This window comes from Panthera pardus, unplaced genomic scaffold, assembly GCF_024362965.1.
Source record: "Panthera pardus isolate Hobbes unplaced genomic scaffold, ASM2436296v1 HiC_scaffold_25, whole genome shotgun sequence".
In the NCBI taxonomy this organism is placed as follows: Eukaryota; Metazoa; Chordata; class Mammalia; order Carnivora; family Felidae; genus Panthera; species Panthera pardus.
Genome location: NW_026526821.1, coordinates 58,944,232 through 58,963,370, shown reverse-complemented (window position 1 = coordinate 58,963,370; position 19,139 = coordinate 58,944,232). Strand labels below are relative to the sequence as shown.

The 19,139-nt window shown below is 43.5% G+C and overlaps 1 protein-coding gene across 9 annotated transcripts in view; it reads left to right on the top strand.

Annotated features, from left to right (window-relative positions):
- NMS (neuromedin S) overlaps positions 1 to 7,552 on the top strand; it is a 45,917-nt gene extending 38,365 nt beyond the window's left edge. For 4 of the 9 annotated variants that reach the window (XM_053890580.1, XM_019453434.2, XM_053890579.1 and 1 more), the window contains 5 exons: positions 3,458 to 3,536; positions 4,727 to 4,762; positions 5,328 to 5,369; positions 6,441 to 6,490; positions 7,394 to 7,552. In XM_053890580.1, coding sequence (XP_053746555.1) covers positions 3,458 to 3,536; positions 4,727 to 4,762; positions 5,328 to 5,369; positions 6,441 to 6,479 — 196 coding nt within the window. In that variant the 3' untranslated portion in view covers positions 6,480 to 6,490; positions 7,394 to 7,552. Of the gene's footprint in view, positions 1 to 1,925; positions 1,950 to 3,457; positions 3,537 to 4,726; positions 4,763 to 5,327; positions 5,370 to 6,440; positions 6,491 to 7,393 lie in introns of all 9 variants that reach the window. The other 5 variants (XM_019453687.2, XM_019453556.2, XM_019453751.2 and 2 more) reach the window with 5 other exon arrangements.
- Positions 7,553 to 19,139: the final 11,587 nt, after the last annotated feature.

Here is a 19,139-nt window from a genome sequence, read left to right as displayed (position 1 = left end):
TCCTTCCACTTTCTCCATCGTTCCAAAGCTGATCCTGTTCGTCATCACCAGTTGTAGAAGAGCAAGGGCTTGTTCAGTGAACAGAACTATCAATATTTTTAAATCTATGGATAGATTGTGGCTCTTCCTGGTCTTGCTCCTACATTAAAATATGACCTGTGGCATGTCACTTCCTTTCCTGGGGCTCTGGTTCCCTCAACTATCCCATGTCTGGATGAGCTACCTGGGCTCTAAGTCCACTTCCAGTCCTGCTCTCCAAAAAAGCCAGGTGTGTGTCTCTAGGGGCTTCTATCTTGAAGCAATTCAGAAAGCAGAGTTATGTTCTACAAATAATGACACCTGTGGAAAGTCTTCCTGTTTTGTGTTTCTGGTGGGATCAGAAGTTTAGATGGGAGGGTGGCAATAGATTCTTATGAACACAGCTCTACCATTCATCCATTCAGAAAAATACATTCATTGGAAGCATGCCATATGTTAGGTGCTAAAGGTGCAGTAGTGGCCAAAATAAACAAAACTACCTGCTCTCATGAAACTTAAGTTCTAGGGGCGCCTGGGTGGCTCAGTCGGTTAAGCGTCCGACTTCAGCTCAGGTCACGATCTCGCGGTCCGTGAGTTCGAGCCCCGCGTCGGGCTCTGGGCTGATGGCTCGGAGCCTGGAGCCTGTTTCAGATTCTGTGTCTCCCCCTCTCTCTGACCCTCCCCCGTTCATGCTCTGTCTCTCTCTGTCTCAAAAATAAATAAACGTTAAAAAAAAACAACTTAAGTTCTAGTTAAGGAAAAAAATCATAAATTAGATAGGTAAGTACATTTTGAAATTTTTTTTATGTAAAAAGACAAAATTAAAGCAAGGAAGGTGCATATGAAATGTTGAGAATGGAGTTCTAGCACCTGGAAAAGCATCTTCATGTTCCTTGTTATTTTTTGGCCTGAAACATAACAGTATAAAGCTGATGAATATGGCACAAAAAACGATTGTTTGCCCAATAAGTGTCCAGAAAACACACATACACTCACACATACATGACGGGTGTGTGTGTGTGTGTGTGTGTGTGTGTGTGTGTAGAATACATAAGTATCAGCTGCTTCCCATGTAGAAACTCTCCACAGTTTGCAGAAAGATGTAATTTTATCAACAGCAACAAGTTAGAAGTATTAGTAACAACTTTCATTTCTGTCTGGATTGAAGTTTGAGTTGATTCAAGAAGATTTCAGTGTGATTGAGGTGTGAATGATCAATATTATCCAGATCAGCATATTTGCAATATCATTGACAGTAATCCTCAATCAATTTTACAAAATGCGGGCATGGAAACCTGATTTATTGTTTTGTAAGATGTCTTCTTCACAGCAGTATCCTGGAGTAGGGTGTGCTGCCTGTGCAACCATCCCTGTCTGTCATCCATGCCAACAAGGGCAAGGTGGTGCTCTAACAAGGACTTAGAAATGAAAAGTTGGGCTTTCTGCAGAGAGATTGGAAGTTCATGTAGAAAGCATTTGGGGAGGTGGGGTGAGGAAGAATTTGGTTGATTTGAACCAACCCTAAAAAAGCTGAATTCCAGGGTACACCCAGCAACAAACTAAAAATTGCAATCATTAATTTTATTTCAACTCTTTGATGGTTATCTGGCACATGATTAGGGGATTGCTTGTGTGTACTACAGACCATGTTTTTCTCCCAAAGAAAGGTGAAATAAGATTTAGTTTTAAAATAATGATGTATTGCTGACAACTTGCTTTTTTGTAGGCCCTGCATCAACTCTAGTCTTATTGAGTTTGTCTAATTGATTTCCTTTTAGATTCCCAGTTTATTTTATAATATTCAGATAAATTCAGTAAGGTCCCTGGTGTAACTTATACTGAAAACCTTGTCAATTGCCTGCCCCAGTAAAATGCCATGGAACTTACCCTCACAATTCTCTTTCTAGGATAATCAAGACATATACAAAAGGGTGAGTACTGCCCAGCCTGGCAACACAGGCATGTAACTTTCACATTTATAGCAAGTGACACTTGTACTAAAATCAACTTGTACTAAAATCACCTTACTAAAATAGGACTAAAACCTGTCTTATTCAGTTTTTTTTTTTTATTTTTTTTTTATTTTACTACTCCAGAACTCAGGAGCCAACACATCCAGTTAAAAGTGGGGTCAGTATTTTACCATACTCCTCTTTCTATAAAAGTCACTCTCCTCTGCTTGCCTTTTATCCCTACCTAATATGTGCAGATAAGTAGAAAAGCAGGGGGCTTACAGACCCTGTCTGTATAATAGCTCTCAAAGAGGTTTTTCCTGGGGCTTCCAGCATATTATCTCTCTCCCTATCTGGGCTGGAAGTGATGTGAGGCTGACACATCAGAAAAGTTAGAGAATATATTACCAAAAAGGAAAAATAAGTGAAGAATAACTTTTTATTATGCACTTACAATAAATGTTTTTAAAAGGCCCCATAAATACTTAACCTCTATTTGCATTTATCATACTGCCTTATTTGTTTTAATTAAAAAAAATGCTTTGAGAAGTGTAAAGTGCCATATCCCCAGTAGTGATCCATGGAGCTGCACTTTCTATAACCATTACCATGTGTATGTGCTATGGGAATAACATGCACTACCTCTAACTTTGTTATTATAAACTTGAGTTACCCTGAAAAGCAGGCTGTGTAAGTGAATTTCTGCAGGGTATGATTTGAGGAATATTAGGAAGGTCATAGAATAAAATTCTTAATTCAGGTGCTCTGTCATAGTAACTGAAATTCTACCATTAGAAAGTCACTTATTTATATAGTCAAGGCTTTCCAAGTCTTCAAGAACACCCTTAAAAAACAACAACAAACAAAACAGCAAAGTGTTGTTTCCCCAAGAGGCGAAGACTCAGCTGTAGTATAGGTTAGGAATGAGGATCAGGTGAGGATGGGGATATTCTCAGGAAGGGCCATGAGCACTGCAAAGGGAGAAAGGACACTGGAAGAAGAAAACTCTTGTGAGACAAATGAATCTTGACTCTGAGCCAAAGTGTTCAGGGAGGATTCCCAACAACTAGATATAAGACACGGGTATGTATGTCTGTGTGCCGGAAGGTCATAGACAAGAAGTACAGGAAAATCAAAGGCATTAGGGAGAGGGTTATGGACGCTGCCCTTCCGCCTCCTTCCGTAGACTAGGAGCGCACACCTGGAGCGAAAAGAGATTGGCACTGGGTTGCTTCTTTGGGACACTGCACGCCATACTAGGGCAGAACGCTTGGCGTTAAGGCAGATAAAAGTCTGATTTACCCTCAGGGAATATTTGTAAGTGATGTGTTGGAATTGTGGACTGCTATAAAGGCAAGCAGTTCTTTATTGAAAACATAAAATTTCAAGCTTAGGCTCTGACATGGACTTTATTCTGGAAATTAAACTATCTGTAAGGCGGGCAATGGAGAGGGCTGCGTCCCACCCTCCCTGCGCCCTCTGTTGCGGTTTCCGCCGGTGCACCCATTAATGCGCCTGGCCGCACAGCTCGCCAACCGAAGGATGAAAAGGTTTCAGCAGCAGCGCGTAGGTGTTTTTCTCTTTTAGGCCACCCAAAGTTCACTTAACCATGGCAGATGCATGTGGTCGCTGGGGGAGTGGGGGTGGGGAGGCACGCGCTTGCATGCTGTCTTTGAATCTAAGCCTCCACCTTGGGGAGGAGAGCTGGCCCACCTTGTGCCTCAGTCCCCAACCCTGGAACCTGACCCAGTGGCTGCAGAGCCCCCCGGGGGTGGGTCGGTGGGGGGCTAGTGCAAAGTTCTCTTCTGCTCTCTCCATCCCTATGTTTCCTTTTAGTTTCCATGTTGTTTTTACTTTCCCTGACCTTTCCTCTTCTCTTGACGGGAACAGTTTGCCTTGGTGATCCCCTTGCTTTCCGTTGTTGCCCCCACCTGCCCTTTTATCTGTATCTCAGAATTTTGTTTCTTTAAAAATCGTTTTTTATAATTTAGAAATTACCAGTTTCAGTAATAGCTATAATTGTTCAAAATGCTAATCAAGGTTTTGTTGCATGGTAGCCCCCCCTGCAAAAAAAAGAAAAGAAAGAAAATTTCTTTTTCGAAAATATATTTTTTTAAGCAATCTCTACCCCCAAGGTGGGGCTCAAACTCAGAGATCCAACATCAAGGGTCGCATACTGGCCAGACTGAGCCAGCCAGGTTCCCCGAGAACATTTCTTTTGAATGCTGAAACTCATCCCAGTTTGCCCAGGACCTTCCTGGTATTAGTTTTGAAAATCCCAAGATCCCCAGGAAGCTGCTCAGGTCCTGGAAAATTGGTTGGTCATCTTACGCACAGGCAACAGTTTGTCTCGTCTGATCCACTGCTGACTGCAACCTTCCAGACTGAGCCTGATCCTTGTTATGCCAGACCCACAAGTAGAGACAGCTGACGAAGCTGCCATGGCTTAACCTTGAAAATTTGCCCAAACCGAGGGTCAGTTTCAAGTTGAGGCTATTGGGAAGAGCAAGCCAACTTAACATTGTGTCCTGGACACAAATGTTACCTCAAGAAAACATGCTTGCCTTCCTGAACAGGAAGTTACAATTGGCTACCCATGGTTAGCCCTTCCCCTGAACTGCTTTTTTGCACCTGATTTCTGGCTACCTAAAGATGAGTGAGGATGGAGCCAGGGAGGTGCAGGGTCACAGCAGAACAACGGCAAGCCTGGGAGATGTGGTTCCTGTTAAAGTAACCTGTGCCTCCCTCCTTCACAGGATTCGAGGACTGATGCAGGAGATTTCACCAAGAAGGTAGGTAAGCCCCCGTGGAGAACAAAACTCCCAAAGACCTACAAGGGAAGGACAGGAAGTGCTTGGAGCTAGGCAGTCTTATAGCCCCTTCAGATCTCTTCTGAAAGAACTGGCCTCACAGTATGCCCCTGAAAATCATCTCTGAGGCTGAGCATTTAATTTCAGGTTTTCCTGAGCTTGTCCTGAGGCAGATAGGAATCATGGGGCAATGCTTCTGGCTGTTTATATTTCATCTCCATTCTTGCAGATGAGTCACCTAGAGCCATCTGTTCCTGAGGATTTGCTTTATGTGGCTCAGGGGCTCAAATACCAGTTGTATAAACTGGGGGAGAGGTATTGCAGACGGCACAAACCAGTGCTTCTCAAGGTTGACCATGAATCGTAGATACCTTGGGACTTTGTTAAAATTCAGTAGGGACCTGAGAATAGCCATTTCTAAAGAATTCTCAGGTGTTGTTGATGCTTCTGGTCTGGGGACCACACTTTGAAAACTGCTGTCATAGACATCTTCAGAAGACCTTTGGCACAAAGTGGTTACATAATGGTTTGTGTTTTTATGTTGCAGGATCACACTGCCACCTTGGGACGACCATTTTTCCTTTTCAGGGTATAACACATTTCTTTTTCTCTGTTTTTAACCCCAGTTCCCCCCTGTCACCCAATTATGAGTTCCTGCAAAATAAGCATAGCCCAGCAAGCTGGTGAATAATTATGGGGACTATCTCATCCTTTACTTAGGGGTAACTCTCAAAGTCTCCTCCTAGATGCTTGATGTTTATAAAGGAAAGAGTCCAGAAGGACCCAGGCTGAGAAACCAGGGCTCTGGGACCGTGGGTGGGAGGCGAGAGTACTGCTGATGGACAGACATGGGGCCAACCGGAATTGGAGTCTGTGACCCTGAGCACGAAGGTCAGGATACGTGGCCCCCAAATGCACTGGAAGTAGTATAAACTCCATCCTCTCCTCCTGCCCTGGGATCTCCGAGCCTCTTGCAAAGGTCACAGAGTCAGAAACTGTGTTTGTAATCCTCCACTGGCTAGCTATGCTTCATCCCTTAGATCCTCAATTGTTTGCATCAAAAAATCAGACTATGAATCAGACTAGACCCATGGCCCTCAAACTGCCTTCTGTGGGTCACTAAGAGGTTCGCCAAGAGGTAACTCTGCAAAGATCAGACAAGATTGGAAAACACGGCACCCAACACTCTCAGAGGTTTACAGTGTACACAGGTGTGTCCTTCAGGAAACAACCTGTAGTTCCCAACTTGTTTGATCAAGGAAGTTCTTCCACCTCCATGCTGCCTGCATGACCTATTAGTGGTTATTCTCCAGAAAGTGCTTTGAGAAACAGTGGGCTCTATGATGTCTTTAGGGTGAGAAGTCCTGTGATAAATGGTTTGAAGACCATCCCACCACATAAATAGAGGCTGGGGGTGGTGGAATGGTGGGGCGGGGACAGTGGGCTGTAGGATCAGCAAGGGTCCTGGAGCACTGCCACAGGTGACCTACTACCAGCCCTGGGCTAGGGATTACCAGGTGAACTCCCAAGAGGGCTGCTGACATCCCAGTTAGGAGAACAAGGCCATAAGGCCCAGCTGAGGAAGGATCTGAAGCCCAGAAACAGGTTCTAGGCAGTTTTGTCTCAGTATCTGTAAGCTGCTCCGTTTTTTTTTTTCCAGCCAAGGAATGGAAGAAACACTGAAGCCAACACCCAGTAGGATAGTCCAAGGTCAGCCCCATTGCAGTCTTCTCCTCCTAGCAAGTGTTGTGTCTGACTGAAGGGGAGTGAGAGGCAGCCAGAGCGGTGGTAGTTCAAGAAGAGGTGGGCCACAGGGAAGCTCTGAGGGCCCCCCACCCCCCTCCCTTCCCTGCTCTCCACACTGCAGAGACCTCCACTGCAGCCTGATAGGCTGTCCCAAGCACACAATGCAGGCTTTGCTGCCTGCCAGCTCTTTGCAGGTGTGTTGGCTCCAGCAGTAGCTGTGAGGGAGTGAGAACCCCACACGGCCCAGCTGATCCCCAGGACTTCTCACCTGACTCTTCTGATGAGGGAAAAGCCACCCTGGAAGGCTTGGCAGAGGAGGTGGGGGTACCTTATAGTGGGCACGTCTCTGAGTACAGCCAGGCAAGGCTACTCTGTCCATTCAGCAGTGTTCTGAGACCCAGTTTAAATCTGGGGAGATTCGTTGGCCTCCAAGCCTGTGGAAGTGAAGTCCATGTACGAGGGCAGCTCTGGGCCTCCTCTGTCTCTGTCTCCCCTGTGTGGTCCCAGGGGCATCAGGTGGCTGTCCTTCGGAGGTGTCACAGTTTCCTTCCTAGAGCCTGATCCTGACCTGCTGGCAGCAGCTAAAGCCTGGGCAGGCCTAGGTGCCTGAGAAAGCTGTCCAGATGCTGGGAAACAGAGCTCTCCAGGTGAAGGTGGGGGAAGATGTTCACAGAGGCCATAGCACTCACACAGACCGAATGGCCTAATTAGATACAGCAAAGATAAATAAGTACCATTTTGGGGCATTTATGACTTGTCCAATGAGGCATAATTTTAAAATACGTTATATAATAACATACCCGCCGGTCTCGTCTTGATTCTGATAATGATTTGTTCCAAGTGGTACATTTTTCTCTTCTTTTGCAGAATTCAGTGGCAAAGAGAAACTGGATCAGATAAGGAAATCAAGCAATTATTTTGAACAAATGTCAAATTTCTTTCTGTGAACAATACTTAAAGATAATTCCCTTGCTCTGTATTCTCCAGAATATTCAGTTGTGTAAAAAATAAAGTAGCATAGGCATAGCATTTTCATTTCTCGTTGGGGAGTCTTGGGGGTGGGATAAGATGTATTTTTAAAATAACAGGATATATATTTTTTAAATGTGTTGGTTTTGGTATTGTTTTCACGTGCCTCAGCTATCTTGTTATTACTGAGAATTGAGAGGACTGTCTGGCTTCATATTCTGACCCTTCCCCCTTTTAGCTGGAGGACTATGGGCTGGTCACTTCTCTATGCCTCATTCTCCTCCATGGTAAAGTATAGTTGGTAATGATAGTACCTTCACATAATTTTTGTGATGACTGGGGAGACCACCTGTTTTAGTAAGGGGCTTAGCATAGTGGTACATAGCGCTCAGTAAGCATTGGCTCTAATTACACTTCAAAGATGAAATCAAAGATGATTTCATGACACAAATGGTACCAGAGCAACTTGCCCTTATGAGAGCTGCTTCTCTATGGCTGACCAGGGCCTTGAGGTTATAGCACTAAGTTAATGTCTAACAATTCCATGAGTCTTAGGCCCCTTACCTTCTTAGGCACCTCCTCTGTAAACAGGATGTGACTTCCAGGCCTCCCAAGATCATTTGAAGGAGTAGATGACGCAGAAGATCTTCTCTTACTCTTTAAATAATAGTAACACATACTTTCTCACTCTTTTTTCTCCAATCACATTTATATTTGTTCTTTTTTTAATTGTTTATGTATTTTGAAAGAGAGAAAGAGTGCACATGGAGCCCAATGCAGGGCTCAAGCTCACAAACCATGAGATCATGACCTGACCCGAAATCGAGAGTCAAATACTTAACTGATAGCCACCCAGGGGCCCCATATTAGTTCTTTTCACTGCAATCTATATATCTCCCATATTGTTTTGTCTCTCTGATATTCATTATGGATATTATCTTTTAGTCTGTCTTCCAGTTCACTAAATCTCTTTTCAGCTGTGTCTCTTATGTTATTAAAGCCACCTGCTGAGGGGTGCCAGGATGGCTCAGTCAGCTAAGCTTCTGACTCTTGATTTTAGCTCAGGTCAAGATCTCATGGTTAGTGAGTTTGAGCCCCACATTGGGCTCCGCACTATGTGTGGAGGCTGCTTGGGGTTCCCTCCCCACCCCGCCCCTCCCATGCATTCTATCTCAAAAAAAAAAAAACCTTAAAAAACTTTTAAAACGCTACCTGTTGAGTTCTTAATTAGGGTTATTATATTTTTCAGTGCCAGAATTTCTATTTGCTAATTTCATATTTTCTAGCTCTCTGGCGAAATTCTCAATCTTGTCATTTTTCTCCTTTAACCTATTAAGAATAGATATTTTTAGAGTCTTTCTGATAAGTAAATAATCTAGCTTCCCTTTATGTATGTTTCACGATTGCTATTTATCTTGGTTTTTTATTACTTACCCTTATTCTTACAGTATAGTTCTTTGGGGACCTTAATGAAATAGTTGAGAGTTTTTCATGGGTTCCTCCATTGCACACCCTACACTCCAGTTCTTGCCCCCTGGTCCTAGAGGGTGACAAAGATTGCTGCCCAGTTTTTCAGTCTCACAGCTGCCTTCCTGAGACCTTCAGATATTCCTATAAGAAATATACTAGCCCCAAAGGTTTATTTTACCTTTCTGGGTTTACATCTTAATCATATTATGGCCTTATAAGTCTTAACTGCCAAGTTATCCTTCATGATACCGATTTACCAGAGGAAATTCTTGCAAATCCATGAGAACACAGGTACAAGAGTGTTCACATAGTTTCTTAGAGCAAAAGAGTTGGAAAGAACCAAGATGTCCATGAGAAGAGAAGAAATAAATATAATATTCATATAAATGAACATTTGCATGATGTTAGAAGAGTCTTAAAATCATGATGTTGAGTGAAACAAGCAAGATGATTTTTATGGAAAGATATAAGTTGAATACTATTGTGAGAACAAATACCAAATTTAGGAGAGCAGTGATTCCTGAGGTAGGAAAATTGACACAAACCAGGGAGCCACAGCAGGGCTTCAACTATATTGGTAATTTTTACAGTGGGTGTTAATTGTGTAAAAAAATAATAATTTGCAAATGAATTTATGTGGAAGCACAGAGATTGTGTCCAGGAAGATCAAAGAGAGAGGTGGTTCTTGAATTGATTCTTTTTTTTTTTAATGTTTATTTATTTTTGAGAGACAACATGTGAGCAGGGGAGGGGCAGAGAGAGAGGGAGACACAGAATCTGAAGCAGGCTCCAGGTTCTGAGCTGTCGGCACAGAGCCCGATGCAGAGCTTGAACCCATGAACCATGAAATCATGACCTGAGCTGAAGTCAGACGCTTAACAGACTGAACTACCCAGGCACCCCTTGAATTGATTCTTGAAGTATCTGTAAGATTTCTATAGGTGGCAATGGAAAAGAGCATCCCTGACAGAATAACAAAGGCGGGAAAGTGGGAAGATTCAGGGCATGTTCAAAAGACTGACTACAAGTAGCCTAGTCTGACCAGAGGGCAGGGTGTGTTGCAGGGTGGTTTCCTCCTGCTTTTCCACCCCAGCCCCCACACACATGCACAACCTTCCTGCTGGGCTAGATAACACTTGTTGAAACGAGTGAGGCTAAATTCAAGTAACTTGGAGATGAAGCTATGGCACATGTTGAGGTGCTGTGACCAGCCATAGTTGAGATATATGGACAGTGTGCATGACTTGGCAGCAAGACTGCCAGGGGTTCAAATTCCACCTCTGCCTGTCACTATTTGTGAGAGCCTAGAAGAAGGAGAGGCAGATTTGGTGAACAGCTGGTTAGTTTCTACTGTGGTAAAAGTATTATCTCTAGGCCATGAGAAAACTGACACTCATACGTATTAAATTCTTGTCCAAGATCTTTCAGTAAATGGCAGAGTCAGAATTCAAACCCAGGTGTAACTGGCTCCAATATCTATAGCTCATGACTCACCATTGCCAGCTGTCTCTCAGGGACACAGAATTAGCCCTTGGCTGTGTGCAGGAGTGGGATGGGATGAGGGTGGAGGGTTGAGTTCTACAGGAAGTTACGAAGCTATAATGCCTGCCACCTCAGCCCTGGACTTGCTAGGTAGAGATGATGTACCTAGTACAAGAACAGAGGGAAGCAAGAATTCGCTGCAGCCGAGTAATGCCAGGACCACTTCTTATTTAGGGGTCAAGAGAGGGTTCTGGGTAAATTGGGGGAGGTTGAGTAGGGACCTCCCCCACCTCTGCTTGGGCTCTCAAATTCTTTTCCAATTCAACATGTTTAGACACTTTGGCTTTCTTAGTATTTATAAAGATATTTTTCCTATATATCTCAATCTCTGAAAGAAATAGATGTGGCTGACCCAAACAAACCCCTTCAGAGGGTTGGAAAAGTTCCACCTCTGGACAATTTTATTTTTTGTTCGATTGTCTGATCTCTTTGCTGACTCCTAGCATTTCAGTTTAATATTAAAACCATCAATTTGCCTCAAGAGATTAAGTCACGATCAATAGAAACCCTGAAGGAGAAGATAATAGGACTTACATTATTTATACTCTCAGTCTTTGTCTTCCAGACATTGGTGAAATGGAACTTAGGAAATTGCTGTAATAAAGCAGAGCCCAGGACAAGAGGCTTTCACCGCATAGCAGCTATAGGGACACTGGAGCACTGGGCAAGTGGGCAGTAGACTATGTGGCTACACACTCAGAAAGAGAGGTGGCCAAGGGAAGAGTTACCACTTGTCACCATTTCCCAGGGAAAACTCATCCTGACCTCAAACAGTGGAACAAGTGTGAGGAACATTTGCGGGAGAGTTATTTTATGCTTGATTGGCACTTGAGTGATGGACAGCACTGTAAAATGTACCTTTTTATCAGGGGATAGGGTCTACTCCCACTGAACTAGAAAACAAAAGAGACCTCTGGGTAATGAGACTTGTTTTACTTAGAGTGAGAGACCCAACAATATTGTGATTTGAAGAACAAGTAAGTTTTTCTCTCTAGCTTACAGTTCCAATGTGGATGACCCAGATCAATGGAGCAGCTCTGTTCCTTGAGCCGTTCAGAGATACAGGACCCTGAAAATCATTGCCCCGCTATACCCTGCGCTGTCAATGCTGAGTTTCCACCAGTCTATGCTCCAGCTTGGTGAGGTGCACACACAGTGTGTTAAGGCCTGGGCCTGGAAATGGCAAGCATTGCTTCCCTCCCTTGGAGAGAAATCAGCAACAAGGCCACACTCAGGGGATGTAGTCTGTACCTGGGGTGGCCATGTACCACTAAACCCTGCTGCCTTAGATTTAGAAGAAGAGAAGGGTGCCTAGTGGGCAACACAGGATTCAATGTCAAGGAAGGGGAAGGGATTCTTTTTTTTATTATTATTAATATAATTTATTGTCAAATTGACTTACATACAACACTCAGTGCTCATTCCAATGACTGCCCTCCTCAATGCCCATCACCCATTTTCCCCTCTCCCTTACCCCCCATCCACCCTCAGTTTGTTCTCTGTATTTAAGAGTCTCTTGTGGTTTGCTTCCCTCCCTCTCTGTTGGTAACTATTTCCCCCCTTTCCCTTCCCCTATGGGCTTATGTTAAGTTTCTCAAGATCCACATATGAGTGAAAACATATGATATCTGTCCTCCTCTGACTGACTTATTTCACTTAGCATAACCCTCTCCACTTCCATCCGTGTTGGTACAGAAGGCCATATTTCATTCTTTCCCACTGCCAAGTAGTATTCCATTGTATATATAAACCACCTCTTCTTTATCCATTCATCAGTTGATGGACATTTAGGCTCTTTCCATAATTTGGCTATTGTTGAAAGTGCTGCTATAAACATTGGGGTACAAGTGCCCCCATGCATCAACACTCCTGTATCCCTTGGGTAAATTCCTAGCAGTGTTATTGCTGGGTCATAGGGTAGATCTATTTTTAATTTTTTGAGGAACCTCCACACTGTTTTTCAGAGCAACTGCACCAGTTTGCATTCCTACCAGCAGTGCAAGAGGGTTCCCATTTCTCCACATCCTTGCCATCATGTGTAGTTTCCTGATTTGTTCATTTTAGCCACTCTGACCAGGGTGGGATGGTATCTCAGCATGGCTTTGATTTGTATTTCCCTGATGATGAGTGACATTGAGCATCTTTTCATGTGTCTGTTGGCCATCTGGATGTCTTCTTTGGAAAAGTGTCTATTCATGTCTTCTGCCATTTCGTCACTGAATTATTTGTTTTTTGGGTGTGGGGTTTGGAAAATTCTTTATAGATTTTGGATACTAGCCCTTTATCCAATATGTCATTTGCAAATATCTTTTCCCATTCTGTCCGTTACCTTTTAGTTTTGTTGATTGTTTCCTTTGCAGTGCAGAAGCTTTTTATCTTGATGAGGTCCCAATAGTTCATTTTGGCTTTTAATTCTCTTGCCTTTGGAGATGTGTCGAGTAAGAAATTGCTGCAGCTGAGGTCAGAGAGGTTTTTTCCTGCTTTCTCGTCTAGGGTTTTGATGGTTTCCTGTCTCACATTTAGGTCTTTCATCCATTTTGAGTTTATTTTTGTGAATGGTGTAAGAAAATGATCTAGTTTCATTCTTCTGCATGTTGCTGTCCAGTTCTCCCAGCACCATTTGTTAAAGAGACTGTCTTTTTTCCATTGGATACTCTTTCCTGCTTTGTCAAAGATTAGTTGTCCCTACATTTGTGGGTCCAATTCTGGGTTCTCTATTCTATTCCATTGGTCTATGTGTCTGTTTTTGTGCCAATACCAGACTATCTTGATGATTACAGCTTTGTAATAGAGGCTAAAGTCTGGGATTGTGATGCCTCCCACTTTGGTTTTCTTTTCCAAGATTGCTTTGGCTATTCGGGGTCTTTTGTGGTTCCATAAAAATTTTAGGATTGTTTGTTCTAGCTTAGGAAGAATGCCAGTGCAATTTTGATTGGGATTGCATTGAATGTGTAGATTGCTTTGGGTAGTATTGACATTTTAACAATATTTATTCTTCCAATCCGTGAGCAAGGAATGTTTTTCCATTTCTTTGTGTCTTTTTCAATTTCCTTCATAAGCTTTCTATAGTTTTCAGCATACAGATCTTTTTATATCTTTGGTTAGGTTTATTCCTAGGTATTTTATGGTTCTCGTTGTAATTGTAAATGGGATCCGTTTCTTTATTCCTCTTTCTGTTGCTTCATTATTGGTGTATAAAAATGCAACTGATTTCTTTACATTGATTTTGTACCCTGTGACTTTGCTGAATTCATGTATCAGTTCTAGGAATCTTTTGGTGGAATCTCTTGGATTTTCTATGTAGAGTATCATGTCGTCTGCGAGAAGTTAAAGTTTGACTTCTTTGCCTATTTTGATGCCTTTTATTTCATTTTGTTGTCTGATTGCTGATGCTAGGACTTCCAGTATGTTAAACCACAGTGGTGAGGGGCACCTAGGTGGCTCAGTTGGTTAAGCATTCGACTTTGGCTCAGGTCGTGTTCTCACGGTTCGTGGGTTTGAGCCCTACATCGGGTTGTGTCCTGACAGCTCAGAGCCTGGAGCCTGCTTCATTCAGATCCTGTGTCTCCCTCTCTCTCTCTGCCCCTCCCCCACTCATGCTCTGCTGCTGCTCTCTCTCTCTCTCAAAAATAAACATTAAAAATTAAAAAAAAAAAGTGGTGAGAGTGGACATCCCTGTCATGTTTCTGATCTCAGGGGGAAATCTCTCAGTTTTTCCTCATTGAGGATGATATTAGCTGTGGGCTTTTCATATATGGCTTTTATGATGTTTAAGTATGTTTCCTTCTATCCTGACTTTCTTGAGGGTTTTTATTAAGAAAGGATGTTGTATTTTGTCAAATGCTTTTTCTGTATCTATTGACAGGATTGTATGGTTCTTATCCTTTCTTTTATTAATTTGATGTATCACATTGATTGATTTGCGAATACTGAACCAGCCCTGCAGCTCAGGAATGAATCCCACTTGATCATGGTGAATAATTCTTTTTATATGCTGTTGAATTCGATTTGCTAGTATCTTGTTGAGAATTTTTTCATTCATGTTCGTCAGGGATATTGGCCTGTAGTTCTCCTTTTTTGTGGGGTGTCTGTCGGGTTTGGGAATCAAAGTAATGCTGGCTTCATAGAATGAGTCCGGGAGTTTTCAGGGAAGGGATTCTTTTAGCAAAGTACTAATGCTATGAAATGTGAGGGGGAAGAGGATATCAACAGGGCAAGAGCCTGTCAGGGGCTAGCAGATGCTCTACCAGTGGGACCCAATGTGCCCCCTTGTCCTCCTCATCTGAGTGGACTGTGATGAACTTAATGGCTGTCTACTGAAATTGAAGGCTGAGAGGAGGTAGGATTCTGTGGACCAGACTACCCAGAAGAGGAAAGAGAGAGGGAGGGGTTGGTGACCCAGTGGCTACAAGAAGGGCTGGCTAGGAGGAGCTGCCCCAGAAGTGAAGTGAAGGCTGTGTCTTTTGAAGAGTTACTGGATGAGAGAAGGTAAATTGACTAGTAAGGAGACTCTGTTCCTGAACATTCCTGTGAATATTCTCTCAAAGGATGAGAAGGCGTGACTGGAACCTGTAGTAAAAACACTGTATGAAATCCTTCTGGATCATGAGTGACTTCTTTAGGAATGGACTGTTCCACTCTCTTCTACTGTGGCAGGGGTGCGAGGAGCATAGTGCTTCTCTGGTCTAACTTAGAAGGTTCTCCACAGGGACTCTGTTGGCCCACACATGGAAGATTTTCCTTGACATTCTCCTCTAGGGAGCTGTGCTTCACCCCTGAACCAATCCTTACTCATAATTTCTGATTTAATATGTCTTCCTGCCCAGATATTAAAACACCAAAAGGGCACGAGGGCCTGAGGGCATGGACCCCAGCTGTCTAGGTATATGCTATACACACAGTTTCTAACACATGCTCAGCACATAGTGGGTGCTCAATTAATACCTGAATTGAATTTCTTCCAGGCCCTATGGCTTGCTGCCAAACGGGAAAGGCTTGTGACAATGCAAATGGAGGGACTGCAATCTAATGCAGTTGGGATCCCTCCTAGGGATTCAGAGCCACCTCTGGCATCTGCTTGCATCAACCTTAGGACCTTAGGGTGCTTGAGCACCCACCCAGGCCAGTCCCTGATAGCTGCTCATGACTGCTCAGCCCAGTGCCTCAACCATTAGGATTCCTCAAAGCAGCCCAACCCAATGGGCCCATTTACTCCCCACACCCATGGTCACAGCATATGCTGCTGGCTGCTACAGCCCCCACAAAAGAAGAGATAAGCATCACTCTGCCCCAGAATTATCTCCCAGCCATCCTCCCATTGCCTCCCTGTCCTCCAGGGCCACTCCTCCATCTGGGCTCTCTGAACCTTTGCACCAGCATGAAAAGCCTTCTTTATCCACAATCTCTTCCTGCAATCTGTACCTCCATTTCCTTTCTCTTTCTGGGAAGGGGCTGGGGTGGGAGAAGATGCTCAGTGTCCAGTACCAGGTATTCCAGAATGCCTTCAGGGGAGGGGTCCTCCTCACCACCTTAAGAATTCCAGACCAATTGTACTCTACCCTTCCCTAAAGCTCTGCACTTCTGTGCAGCTCATTTCTTCCAGCTAAGCCATCCTATCCCTGCTTCAGTTCTGTCATCTACAGACATCCTGACTGTACTTTTCTCTTCCCTTGAGGGATATAGTAATTTGTTCATGATCTCCATCTGTATCTCATGTCCTGTGTCATCTGGATTGGCCTCACAGCCCCTGTGGACATCAGGACTTGGATTTCTTGACCTCATCCACAGAACTTTTCATATTTTCACTTCAGCTGCCCTCTGGTTCTCTCCCCAACCTTAGCTTAGCAAGCTTCCTAAGAGCAGAGGCTGTGTTTAATTCCTTTTAAGATCTGAGACCTAGGACAGTATTCAGCTTACAGAAGGTTCTCAAAAAATGTTTGCGTGAATGGAAGAATGAACATGTCAAAGATAAGTGCCTAGCCCATATTTGAGATACAGAAGTAATATACTAGATTTATAATTCAGAGACACTGCATTAATCAAGTCACAAAGCTCTTAGCTTTGGTTTGTTGTAATTATCAGTGCAAGTTCCTTAGGTTGAGAATGTTCTTATTATTAATAACTTTAGTGATTTGATTAAATGAAAGATTGTCATACTTGATTCATGACTGATAATTTCAGATCTTTGTGTAGGGCTATTATAAGAAAATACCTAATGATATGGGGAGGCAGAAATAGGGTCTGATCTGAAATGTGATAAGTCATTGAAAATTTCAGTCCTCTGGCTTCCTTTCTGGGATGTAAAACTGGTAATGAAGTCAAATAAAAACAAACAACAAACAAAAATCACTACTACCCCTTCACCCAAATACAGGGCCAAGGGACCATTTTCCTCCTATTAAAGCTTCATCAGACAAGGACCTCCAGGGACGAGACTGTAGTCCAACAAAATCAGATTTATTGATGTGAGCTTAGTGACATCAAAGCAGCTGTGAAGTGCTGCTCAGTAGGAGGGAGGAAGTTTGTAAAGTCAAGGCTCCAGCAGAATGATCTGAGGAGAGTCTAAAGGAAGTGGGGATCCAAGCACCTAGGTGGCTCAGTCGGTTAAGCGTCTGACTTCAGCTCAGGTCACGATCCCGCGGTTTGCAGGCTTGAGCCCGCCTTCTGGCTCTGTGCTGACAGCTCAGAGCCTGGAGCTTGCTTTTTGTATCTCTCTCTGTCTGCCCCTCCCCCATTCTCTTTCTTTCTCTCTCCCTCTCTCTGAAAATGAGTTAACTTCAAAGAAAAAAATAAACAGGGGCACCTGGGTGGCTCAATCCATTGAGCATCTGACTTTGGCTCAGGGCATGATCTCGTGGTTTGTGAGTTCGAGCCCCCATCAGGCTCTGTGCTGACAACTCAGAGCCCACAGCCTGTTTAAGATTCTGTGTCTCTCTCTCTGCCCGTCCCCTGCTCGTATTCTGTCTCTGTCTCTCTCAAAAATAAATATTTAAAAAAAAATTTAATAAATAAATAGGAAAAAAATGAAGTGCAGGTCATGTCTGGGCTGGTTGAAGTTTCTGAGGCAGAATGAGGAGAAACTACAATGAATCGGGTTGCATACCATTGGGAGCAGGGATGATTCTGCCTGTGGATATTCCTAGTAAAAGATGGGTGTAGTAAAGCAGATCTAGGGGAATCACTGGTAAGAAAGCAGTGGCCATTCAAAGCAGGGGTTGTTCTGGCATTTTATAACCACAAGCCAGACTTTGGAAGAAATGTGATTTTCTGTGACTTTGCTCTTGGCTTTACCTGGGTCTGTTCTGCCAGCCCGGGGAACAGCAGGGCTGCTTTTACTCCCTTTCAATCTGAGCTTACTTTCATTCTTTCAGGCCTGGATAAGTTTTAACTCTTTCAAATAACTGGATTTTGCCCATTTAAACACTCTCTTTTAAATCATGCTAATGTCATATGTCTACATTTCCTTTGCTATGGTGACATGACCACCCACCACACATGTGATCAGAGGCCCCGCCAAGTTCAATGGGGCCATATGCAGGGCAACTGCAGGATGCCTCATTAAAACAATTGGAGTCAAATAAAACTCAGAAGTGACTTCTTCCTGGCAAAAGTGGAGCCAGCCTCTGTTTGCTGTAGCATGACCAACTTCTTGTGACTGGTGTCAGAGAACCGTTATCTCTAATGAGGCCGAAAGCATTCACTAAGAGAAAGTGCTTATTAGTTCCTTATCTCTCGCTTCTTAAAAAAAGAGAAAAAAAAGGAAAACCACTTAAGAGTTTGGACACATGAGGAGCCAAGCTATCGTGCCTGATGAAAAATAATTCCTATACTCTAGTGGTCCTCAGACTTTAATGTGCTGCAGAAACACCTGTAGGTCTTGCTGAACACCAGACTGTGGAGATTCTGCTTCAGTAGGCTCCAAGAATTCACATCGTTAACAAGTTCCCAGGAGATACTGATGGTGCTGGTGCAGGGACCACATTTGAGAGCCACTTCTGTAACTCTTAGTACTGCAACCTTCTACACGTTTGCACTTTCTGTTCTTCCTGCTTGAAATGCCTTCCCTGCTCTCCATCTAAATGATGGCTTTATTAATTTGGTATTCGTGGCCATTGTATTAGCTAGTTACTGCTGCATGACAAAGGACCCCAGGGAGGACCCCCAGAATGGTTGTTTGAGGTGTTCAGGGCAACCATTCCCCAACAAAGACCCTTATTAAACTGGTCAAAATTAATAAAGTCAATTGTTCAAAATCTCTGGAGATTGAGGGGTTTACAACAAATTGAGAAACCTTAATCCTGCAAAATGTGTGGACACGTAGCAAGAAGAGTAGAAATCCATGATATTCAAGCCAGGGATTGTAGCCATCTTCCCACAGCTCTGCCTTCTGGAATAACTGTTTCAGTGAACTTGGCAACCAAGTGGCAGTTCACATCTCTCCCAGATCTCTGGGGGTGGAACAGGTATTCTTGCTGGTTTTGTCAGACAGTGAACATGAGCAGATTCCATTTTCCATATCTCTATGCTGTAGAAGACCTATATCAAGTAAGTGGGAGCAGTTAGGTGGCATTCGTTTCCTTACTCACAACTTCTACTACATAGAGAAGATCCTTCATTAGGAAGCCACTGAAGA